Raw genomic sequence first — 11593 nt, 5'->3', positions numbered from 1 at the left:
TTCCAGGTTAGTTTCCCAGATGCCTGTATCATTTTACATATTTCCACAGTATACAAACATACCAATACATCCTTACCAGTATCTATCCATAGAACTTTCTTTGGGGCGCTAGAGTGGACAGCCCAGCCAGCCACGCTGAGGTGGAATAAAGAGAGGGTGACTGTTGCCTCAGAAGAGGGCCCTGGTGTTAGGAATGGTCTTCATTTTGACCTGTTTGAGAGGCCACAGAAGCATCAAATGAACCACCATTTCACTAACACTAGGATAACTGAAAAAACAGACCAAATAAACTGGGGGAATCTCACCTCTATGTGCCAGGAGGGGTCGACCTCCTGCTCAGCCCTTGGAAACCCCCTGGGAGTTCCAAATCTGCTTACACTCCACAGTATGAGGTCACTGTGTATAAAGAGCAAGTACTCCTGCTCTGCCCAATTCCACATTCGGTTTGCTGCTGGGTGGGGAAACAGAACCATCCCCTGTGGTGCCTTCTTTCATGAACTTAGGCCTTGCCAGGAATAGTTAAAAACTTTTCAAATATTGCATTCCATCAAATCTAAGACAACCCATTATTTTAAGTACCTCTAAGGAAGAAAAAAAATCAATGCCAGTTGAATCAGAACATGCTATAGATCCTAATTTCACAGATGTAATAATATGAAAACACTGACATCTCTGAAACAATAAAGAAATCCCACGACTGCATTACTGAAGAGGCAGTTGAGGACCACTTACATGTACAGGACCCTTTCATGTCAGGCACTCCATAAGAGAAAAAGAATGTGGTAAACCATTTAAACTTTTCAAATATTTTACTTAAAATGCATACTGTTTATTTAAGCTACTTCCCTCTAGTGTAGGAAACCTCTGCAAATATCATTTCAACAAATATAGTTGCTACACAAAACTATTATACACTCTACCAGAATTTTAATTCCTGTTATGTAGCAGACTCAAGATCATATGGTGGAAAAGTGATAAGCAACAAAAAACAGGTGCCATGAGTGACAGAAATACATGAGAAGCATGGCATTTCATCTCCGTGGTAAGGGGTGAATTACTCAAATAATACAGGCTATCAGGCTAATCACTGGACAACAGAAGTAGGTCCTTACCTGACACCATATATTGTCAACAACATGATAGCAATGATCCATGAATAACATATTAACCTAAACAAAATTTATGTCATGCATTACCAAAAGATAGATATACCTGACATCTATCAGGTTCCAGAGGTTCTTAGGTCAGTAACATAACAATTTAGAAAAACATACACATTTAATGGTTTCAGGTTTTCTAATGCTTAAACTATTTACACCAAAATTTACAGAAAATAAGGTAATTTCGAAATCAACAGCTCAAAATAAATGATTTGCCTAAAGTCCACTTCTCAATCGCGTAACTCCTACAAACTGTATCTTTAGTTATCCTTAAAAACAACCAAATCAATCATCTTAAAAATAAATTTAGTCTTTCAGAAAAGAAACAGTCCAGAGGTGGAATGGCTACATGGCTGGCTGGTTCAGTGGCTCAAGAGCATTGCCCAGGTCCCAGGTTCTTCCAATCTTTCTGCTCTGCCACGTGCAAATTATATCATAATTCATTGCTGAAAGACAGAGCCAGGCATCACATTCCAGAGGAGGAAAAGTTCAACAAGGTTCCATTTCACCCAGCATGATTCCTTGAAGCTTTGAAGAAAACTTTTCCAGAAATAACCTGTCAGATGTTTCCTTTATTTGTCTAGAATGGGTCCTTGGACCACTCTAAACCAGTTGCTGGCCATGAGAAAGGGATTATCATTATTGGCTGAAACTAATCAGGATTTTTCTGTTCTGTCAGGAGAAATGGATACCCAGACTTGGCCAGCCAACAATAAGGAGCGAGTGACTAGGGTGGTCACCCAACAATGCCAGCTACAAAGCCATATGAACCCACTCTTAATCCATTCAGGAAGGAGCAAAGCACAGTGTTTAAAAATACCATCCTATCAAATAAAATTAATTCCTAGGTTACACATTACGTGTGCTCTGCACACTTACACTTAGGTAGGCATCTAAATAAAAAACCGTAGGTGGAAAAAATCAGATTAAAATGAAACTATTTTAGGTTCATCTAAAAAACTGTACTGAGTGCAATGAGTCCTATGTTCCTCACTACAGACTTCTAGCATTAACAATTGTAAATTATCTATGCCATTTGCTATTTTTTGCATAGATTTCTATCTCTTGCTAATTCAGATACAGTTGAAAACATTATTAAAAACACTGGCTCCCTTATGGAAGACTTAGTTCATTACCAATGATAAAATGCATTTATAAATGCCAGGGAAGATTACAAAAAGAAGCATACTTTTTATCCTTCAAATATTAGTTCAGTAACAATGCATATTAAGATACTAACATAGTGGTGCTACTTAAAATGGGTCTTTACCATATACCTTAGAAATTATTCTAATAAGGATAGGATGCCTTTTCAAACATGACTCAAACTGAACAAACAATTCCTGTAATGCAGCATCTTAAAAAGCAAACAAACAGACCAAAACACCCTCAAAAGCATTAGTCCTACATCCTCAGGACCCACTCATATATGAGCTTAATGTTGCCATGTTGCTGTCTTGATTAGCTACCTGACAACTTTACAGCTTCTATTTACATAAGGAGCATATTTATTCACAACGGCCATCTTCTGCGGCTCCTTTTTTACAAAAAGCTTTATATTTTATCAGAAACATAACTTTCAGTATTCATAATTTCCAACAGAATATATTCTCCACATTCCTTAAGTTGAGAGATTTTCCCTTGGTCTGAATTCCCTGATATGTGAAATAGTTTGAATCCATGGTGAAACTATGTACAATTTAAGTATCAATAAATTTTTACTCTTGTCAACCCATCATGGGGCCTAGTTACAGTTGTGGTTTCCATCCTGTGAACTTCCAGATTCCAAGTTTGACTATAATGCTCGAAGGCTTGTCCACACTCACCTGTGTGAACTATCTTAGGATGGTAGAAATATTGAGGGTTCTGTGACATTAAATGAGGTGTGACTTCAAAGAAGCCTTCCCACGTCAAGTACGTTCATATTCCCTCTCCTGTGAATTCTTTGATGGCTATTGAAGGCTGATTTGTGGTAGAATTTTTTCCCACATTCGTTACATTCATAGGGCTTCTCTCCTGAATGAGTTCTATAATGTACTGTAAGGTATGACATCCGAGAGAAGGCTTTCCCACATTCGTTACATTCAAAAGGTTTCTCTCCTGAATGAATTCGATGATGGATAGTGAGATATGACATCTGAGAGAAGAACTTCCCACATTCATAACACTCATAGGCTTTCTCTCCTGTGTGTGTTCTCTGATGTCTATTAAGAGCTGAATTCTGGCAGAAGGTTTTCCCACATTCAGTACATTCATAGGGCTTCTCTCCTGAATGAATTCTGTGATGTATAGTGAGGTATGACATCTGAGAGAAGAACTTCCCACATATGTAACATTCATAAGGCTTCTCTCCTTTATGTATTCTCCGATGTCTACAAAGGGCTGAATTCTGGTAGAAGGTCTTCCCACATTCGTTACATTCATAGGGTTTCACGCCTGAGTGAGTTCTATGATGTATAGTGAGGTATGACAACTGGGAGAATAACTTTCCACATTCATTACATTCATAGGGCTTCTCTCCTGTGTGGACTCTCTGATGTCTCATGAGGGCTGAGTTCAGGTAGAAGGTTTTCCCGCATTCGTTACATTCATAGGGCTTCTCTCCTGAATGAGTTCTGTAATGTACAGTGAGATATGACAACCGAGAGAAGAATTTCCCACATTCATTGCACTCGTAGGGTTTCTCTCCTGTGTGTGTCCTCTGGTGTGTAGTCAGAGTAGACTTGCGGCAGAAACATTTCCCACACTCATTGCACTTATAGAGTTTCACGCCTGTGTGAATTTTCTGATGGTCATTAAGTGCTGACTTCTGGGAGAAGGTTTTTCCACAGTCATGACAAACATAGGGTCTCTCTCCTGAATGTGTTCTCTGGTGTTGTGTGAGATGTGTCTTCTGGCAAAATGATTTTCCACAATAACTACATTCATAGGGCTTCTCTCCTGAGTGAGTTCTCTGATGTTGAATGAGGTGTAACTTCTGGTAGAAAGTTTTCCCACATTCAGTACATTCATAGGGCTTCTCCCCTGTGTGTGTTCGCTGATGTACAGTGAGGGTTCCCTTCTGGCAGAAGGATTTCCCACATTGGTTACATTCATAAGGTTTCTCTCCTGTATGAGTCCTCTGGTGTATAATAAATTTTGACTTTTTACAGAAGGACTTCCCACATGCATTGCATTCATAGGGCTTCACTTCCATATGAGCTCTCTGGTGCACACTGAGGTTTGACATTTGGAGAAAGGCTATTTCAGATTCGTTCCACTTGTAGGGCTTCTCCTCCATATGATTAACAAACACTGTACCCTTTTGAAAGGCTTTTTGATATTCCATATATTCAAAGGGTTTCTCTAAAATATGAATGTTCTGATAAATACTTCCTTCATTTAGAGCATAAGCCTCCCTATTTTGATTAAATTCATAAGGTTTATCTCCTAGATGGGTTTTTTCAAGCTTAACATGGAGAAGAGATTTCCCACATGCACTACATTCATCCGGCTTCATTCTTGCATAGCTTCCATCACTACTAATATATTCTGAAGTAGATTTTAAACTCTTTCCACATGAGTCACATTTACAGGATATTTTTCTTGAAGGAACAGGGTTTGTTTCCACATTAAAAGTCTTACCAAAAACATTACCTCTCTCTTCAATCAGGGTTTTGTTGTTGACAGATTCGGTTTGCCTTGAATGTTTGTCTTCATTTTCCTGGGCTCCCTCTATCAGATCATGGGCTTCCCAGTCTTCTTCTAAAAAGAGGCAAAATTAACCAATTTTTATACATCTTCCTATATAAGATATGAGATGTGACTTGTACACAAGCCATTTCTTTGTGGCACAGGTGCTAGCTTCATGGACAGATGAAAACAATTCCAAGTGTACTTTTTTCCCTTATTCTTTTGGTTTGGAATAAGCACCCACATGCATACACACAACCTCCACAATCTCCAGTGGTGAGAAAAGCTGACAAAAAAAGCACAAGCACCGGGCTTCCCTGATGGCGCAGTGGTTAAGAATCTGCCTGCAAGTGCAGGGGACACAAGTTTGAGCCCAGGTCTGCGAAGATCCCACATGCCACAGAGCAACTAAGCCCATGTGCCACAACTACTAAGCCTGCGCTCTAGAGCCTGTGTGCCACAACTACTGAAGGTCGCACACCTAGAGGCCGTGCTCCACAACAAGAAGCCACCACAGTGAGAAGCCTGCACACTGCAACAAAGAGTAGCCTCTGCTCGCCACAACTAGAGAAAGCCCACGCACAGCAACGAAGACCCAACGCAGCAAAAACACACACAAGCACCTTTGATCTTTGCTACTTTTAAGATTTTGTTCAAAACTGGGTATAGAAGGTAAAATACAAACGTGGAGCAATGATGAGAAGACAAAAGATGCTGGGTGAATGACCAATTCTTAGATGTGAAAGGACTCACTGCAAACAGGTAAACTGATGGGGCGACAATGAGTTTAGCCAGTGGACAAGGACAAGGAGGAATCAGTCTCAGGAGGTGGATCAGCACTTTACACCATGGCACTTTCACATCAAGTGGAGAGACAGATCACAGGCTAAGGCACTGTCACCTACACCGAGATGTCTGGTACCAGCAATGCTCCAGCTTACGTTCAACCACAGGTCTCTGCTCCTATTGTTTTACTAAGTTTGCCGGACTTCCAGCCTTGATCCACTCAAACCCTATCTTTTAGGGTGTGTCCATGCTTAAAAAAAAATACTATTCAAGTCCTTTCTCAAGTTAATTAGCTCCATTTCCCCTTATAGTTGAAAATAATTACTCTCCATATATTTCTGATTCAGCCTTGCATTGGAACATTAACATTCCATGTGCAATGCTGACTTTTAAATTACCCATGCATCTCTGTTTTCTTTTCTTAACCAAAACCTCTTAGAAAGTATGGCTCTATTTCCTATTTCTTTTGAACCCCTCAATAGAAATCATAGTTGTTCTTAATTTTAATCATATGGACATCTTTCGACTACCAGCAGAATATATGGGATGTCACCTAGACATACATATTTAGAAATAAATGCCTATATCTGAATCACTTTGCTGTACACCTGAAACTAACACAACACTATAAACTGACTATACTTCAATAAAAAAATAAAAATAAAATAAAAAGAAATACCTGCCTATAAATTATTTCTGATTGAATGGACAAGAAGGTTCTTTCACTGACCTGGCTCCTCAGATAATCAAAGAAATAAACATGTACTATATATTACATACTATGATGAGGGGAGAGAACATGGCCTTTTCTTTATTGGATTATGGGGGGCGTGGTGTGCAGAAGCTCAAGCAAAAAATACATAATCAAATAACAGATTCCTTGATCAGACCTAGCTTTTTTTTTAAGGCATCACCATGATGAGGTGGAGTCAAAGTCAAAGAAGAGATTGGAATGATGATTAGAGCTGGAAGGAAAAACTTCAAGGAGGGTTTGAATATTTGAGTTCAGACTTAAAGAATGTGTAATCTGGACAAATAACCCACACCCCAATGAAACAGAAGACATTTAGAAGTGTGGACCAAAGGGAGTTTATCCGGAGTTTCAGAAAACAATAGAAAATTAAAATTTCCAGGTAACACGGGGCCGATATTGGGTAATTCTTAAAGGAGGAGGAGTTTAAATTCTTTTTAGCAATCAACAGGGAATTGCTGTAGGCTTACCCTATGAGACTAGTGATAAGATGGGTTAGAAAGGCAGATGAACACATCTTGCAAATCCAGTCAGAATGAAGGAGCGCCTACTGCTCCCACAGGAAACACTGAACCAGAGGACAGGGTGGACAATGCAGCATTAAACAGACAAAAACCCTCAAGACTTCAGACAGGAGGAGCCCTTTGAAGAAGTCGGGGAACAAACCACTGAAGTGCGAAGCAGATCCTTCAGAGACATTTCTGGAGGGGGGGGTGGGAGGATAAATGAGCCACGACTCATTTCTGTACCTCCTACTCACTCCACACCTACTCCGACACGACAGCATTCAAGGCCCTGGCCACAGAACAGTAAATAGGAGACAAGATGAAAATGGGCATTTGGAGGAAGAGGGAGATACCAAACTCTAGCAGCACTCATCTCAGGAATGACCAGCACCTGTGCTCATGACAGCAAAGGTGAACTGAGTTTACTGGTTTATGCACAAGACGGGGGTTTGACCTCTGACCTCAAGGAAAGAGAAGTGAGAAGTGAAACTGCAGACAGAAACAAGTCTGAGGCATTTCATGGGAAACAAGAAAAAAGGGAAGTAAAAAGAATATGGAGAGTCACGAGTTATTCTCTAGTAACAGACTATGAATGGCTGAAAGCAAAAAGAATCTACGATAAGAGGTTACTGAATATGCTGTAAGAACAAGAGGATCTGAGGTTTAAGAGGAAGAAGGAAGTGAGTGGGTTTGGTTCTGGGTAGAAGCAAGCATGGAGGAGCTCTACCAACATAAGCTTTTGTGGGGAAGGAGGAAGTCTTGGGGAGTGAGATTCGTGTAGCTACAGCACACGAGCAACTCTCCTTAGTCACTTCTAAGGCTTGGCACCATTAAAAAATTCCAGGGAAAAACACTTCTGAGTTACCGACCTCCTCACTGCCTCACTCACACACCTGGGTAACTCTGAAGTAGGAATTCTCCTCCCACTATCCATGGCTCTTCTCCTTTCTCCAACTTGGTGATAACTTCCGGTTTGATAATGTGACACCCTGTTAACAGAAATGAGAGAGAACTTGAGCCTGGCTGCTGGGCTTCCAGATCTGTCATCTAAGCAAAGGGCTGCCTTTCGAGCTACACAACAGAAGTGGCCATCTGTGCTGTACCAAAATTAGAACCTACTTGGAGGCAAAGACCAAATGCCCTCCTGCCTGGTGCCCCAGATTACTCACATTTGTCCCGTTAAATTCAAAGTTAAAGTCAGTAAGTTAGAGGGAAATCCTGTTTATCTCAGCAATTCAGAAAGCAGGTTCTCCTCACCCACAGAAACGAGGTGGCTGTAGTTCTCCAGCATCACATCCCTGTAGGTTGTCTTCTGCTCAGGGTCCAACTGCTGCCACTCATCCTGGGTGAAGTCCACAGCCACGTCCTTGAATGACACTGGCCCCTGTAATGGCACCGTGATGGGAACTGGGTGACGTGGAGAAGACTTAGGGGAACAAGAGCTCACCCAGCTCACCAAGAAAGTTAACACTGTATACCTCTTTTACGTTATGGATCTCGTGGGAGGAAAATAAATGCAATACACTGCTATGAGTTCATTCAGTGTACAACGAAGAAAGAAAATATTGTCTTACACTGTGAGCCAGGAACAATCCTGGCTGTTGGGGACCTGCAACAGCAGACAAAGCCCCTGCCCCCGAGGAGCACAGGCCTGAGGGCACGCGTGCCAACCCGGGATGCACTGTGCCCCTTCGCTTGGCTTCCAGACTGTTAACAGCGTGGTCCTCCTCTTACCTCCCCGGCCACTCCTTCTCAGTCTCGTTTGCTGGCTCCTCCTCTCCCCTGAGTCATCCTCAAGTTAGAGGGACCTGGGGCTCAGTTATTTTCTTTTACACTTTGCTTTGATGGTGATCCCATCTGGCCTCATGGCTTTAATTACCATCTACATGTCAACATTTCCCAAATTTATATCGCCAACCCAGGCTTCTCTCCTAAACTCCGGACACATGTGTCCCATTTCTGTCCTAAGCTTCTCCTACCACTCACAGAAGGAGCTGAGCTGCAGTACTGGCCACACTTCCCAAAGTAACAAGCAAGCCAGGCAACACATCCTAGTTCCGTATTTTACTATGAAGATAAGCCTGGAGTGGTCTGACCCTGACCTGCCAAACGAGCTGTCAGGGACAGCTGGGTCAGCTGCCCCTAATTCCCAGCTGGGGACTTGGAATCCCTTCTTCCCATGAACACCTTCCAGGGGAGAAGCACACTCCTGACAAGGGACAGAGCGCTCACAAAAGAACTAGAAATTGCCACACCCAGACGTTTTAGCATGGATCTTCTGAATAAATTCACGAACACTCACACCAATCATTACAAACTGTTTCCTCCTGTACCATCACCTCTGAAATAAAGATAATAATGGGGGGGCTTCCCTGGTGGCGCAGTGGTTGGGAGTCCGCCTGCCAATGAAGGGGACATGGGTTCGTGCCCTGGTCCGGGAGGATCCCACATGCCGCGGAGCGGCTGGGCCCGTGAGCCATGGCCGCTGAGCCTGTGCTCCGCAACGGGAGAGGCCACAACGGTGAGAGGCCCGCGTACAGCAAAAAAAAAAAAAAAAAAAAAAAGATAATAATGGTACCTATCACATAATGATACAGGTCAATATCAAATGGGTTCATCCATGGAAAGCACTTAACATAGTTCTTTGGACATAAAATGCTTCTCAATGATACCTACTATTATTGTTGATAATCTAAAGTGTATCCTATTACTCGTGAAAGGAGGACAAATATGAAGCAGAAAACAGAGAAGTAAATTTAAATAACTAAATGTAATGTGGCTGTTAAGTTTACGCAATTGCCAACAAAGGAATACAACACAGGACCAGCATGTTAAACATAAAAAAGTTCAGGTGATTTCAAAAGAACGTGGAGGGAGGAATGGTGTGGAAGAGGTTAAGGAAAAGACCACGCCAAGCACAGAGGCCGTTTAAGATGGCAACAAACTCCTGACATTGACTGAAAATCAAAGTTCTTTATGTGTAACAATCGAAGAGGCAGGATGGGTCCTGTTAGCAAGGTCCCCTGAGATGCCAGATCACCTGACCCCCAGCTCCAGATGCAGAGACGTCCGGGACCCAGGCTTTGCTGGCCTGGGAAGGCTGAGGGTGCCCACCTGCTGACAGGACACCAGGGGGTGGGGGGTGAGCGGGGCGGGGGGAAGAGCTGGTTGCCGCCCAAGGCAGACGAGCGTCTGTGCAGAACTGCCTCGGCCCAGCCTCGAGAAGCCTGTCTCAGAAATCGACAGCAAGTCTTCCAGAAGCTCTGCCCATATTCCATTCAGGCGTCACTGGTCACACCTGTGGCTGCCCGGATGAAGACTGGGGGCCCACACGTTCACACACTGAAAGTTATTACCAAATGCAAGAGAGTGAGGGATCAGACCATGAACTACTCTCATGTTAAAGCGTAAGTAGAATCACGCACACCTTATTCTCCTTTCCGGTTCTGCATTTGTAATTTCACAAAATGTGTGATCTGTGGGGCTTTTCTAATTGCTTGTAATTTTGCCGGATGAGAAAAAAACAGCACAATAAGAAAACATTATAGTTTTCACTGGTAATGGGCATAAAAATATATGCACTGTTGCTGCTTGAAAACAGCATTCATGTGAATGTTCCAGATGATTTTCTATTTGGTGATGGGTTAAGTGGCTTGCCCACGTTCACTTTTATGTAAAGGGAAGATGAGAAAACTGCACTTTAAACTTAAAAAAATGGATGTCAGGAAACCTGGATAACAAATTAAGAAAGCAATCAGAACTGCAAATACTGAGGGGTTTCAGGTCAGTTTCAAAACACAAGGGAACAACCCACGACGTATGTGTCTTAAAAAACCACTTGGTACAGTAAGATTCCACACAGACAGCCTTGTAATCCCACAAATCAGAACTGGTTACACATTTCCCACAAGCCACTTTCTCAGCGTTACGTTAACAGTGTCGGCTCACTCCCCTGCTTGGTGGCAGAGAGGACGGGTCTCCTTTCCTTTCTGAGATTCTTTTCATGAGTGGCTAGAAAGCTTAAGCACTGGAATTCCATTAGACAAAAGGAGTATTCCTCAGAGGATCGTACGTGACAAAACCCCAAGAGGGCTTTAACAGCTGCGTCCCTGTGTCAGAGATCTCCCATGCATGGCTGGGGCCCAAATGACACACAACAGCGGGGGCCCAGGGGCCGCAGTCCTAGGACGCTGCTCCACAACCAAAAAGGTCCTCTCGCTCCTCAGGGAAAAAGAAAGGTGTTCCCAGACACACACAGCCTCCACAGCCAGGAAGCGAGGATCCCACCTGCCTGGCCTGTCCCAGGAGAGTGGCTGATGCACTGCCCAGAACCAGAAAGGGGAACTGAGACCCAGCAGAAAGGGAACCACGAGACCGACGCATTCCTCCCCCCTCACGCACCTCTGCCCGCAAAGAAGCTGCACCTCAGTACTGACCAAGGAGGGTGCTCTTCAACTAGGACTCTTACCCACACAAACGTGCTGATTTCTAGAAACTTTTGAAATGCATAGTATTCAACCTCTCAAAGTAAAAAAAAAAAAGTAATGAATTACATAGCAATGCTGGAAAATACAGGAAAAAGACAATGAACTTTGGAAAACAATGTTTACTAACATGACCCCAACTGGAAAAATTTAGAAACATTTAACACGACTCTGAAAGCCAGTAAGACAAGGAAAACAAAACAGAACGAAACAAAACAAAACAAGACAGTATTG

At 42.6% G+C, this 11593-nt stretch overlaps 1 protein-coding gene across 15 annotated transcripts in view; it reads right to left on the bottom strand.

Annotated features, from left to right (window-relative positions):
* Nucleotides 1-11593, bottom strand: part of ZNF12 (zinc finger protein 12) — a 59763-nt gene that overhangs the window by 12156 nt on the left and 36014 nt on the right. For 5 of the 15 annotated variants that reach the window (XM_033840731.2, XM_033840728.2, XM_073791866.1 and 2 more), the window contains 3 exons: nucleotides 8133-8259; nucleotides 7769-7864; nucleotides 808-4904 (listed from right to left, as the gene is read on the bottom strand). In XM_033840731.2, coding sequence (XP_033696622.1) covers nucleotides 3052-4904; nucleotides 7769-7864; nucleotides 8133-8259 — 2076 coding nt within the window. In that variant the 3' untranslated portion in view covers nucleotides 808-3051. Of the gene's footprint in view, nucleotides 1-31; nucleotides 211-807; nucleotides 4905-7768; nucleotides 7865-8132; nucleotides 8260-11593 lie in introns of those variants that run through there. The other 10 variants (XM_073791870.1, XM_073791872.1, XR_012325959.1 and 7 more) reach the window with 9 other exon arrangements.

The sequence above is a fragment of the Tursiops truncatus genome, chromosome 15 (genome assembly GCF_011762595.2).
Source record: "Tursiops truncatus isolate mTurTru1 chromosome 15, mTurTru1.mat.Y, whole genome shotgun sequence".
Lineage (NCBI taxonomy): Eukaryota > Metazoa > Chordata > Mammalia > Artiodactyla > Delphinidae > Tursiops > Tursiops truncatus.
Note: the sequence above shows the minus strand (reverse complement) of the source record. Positions and strands in the feature narration are given on the sequence as shown.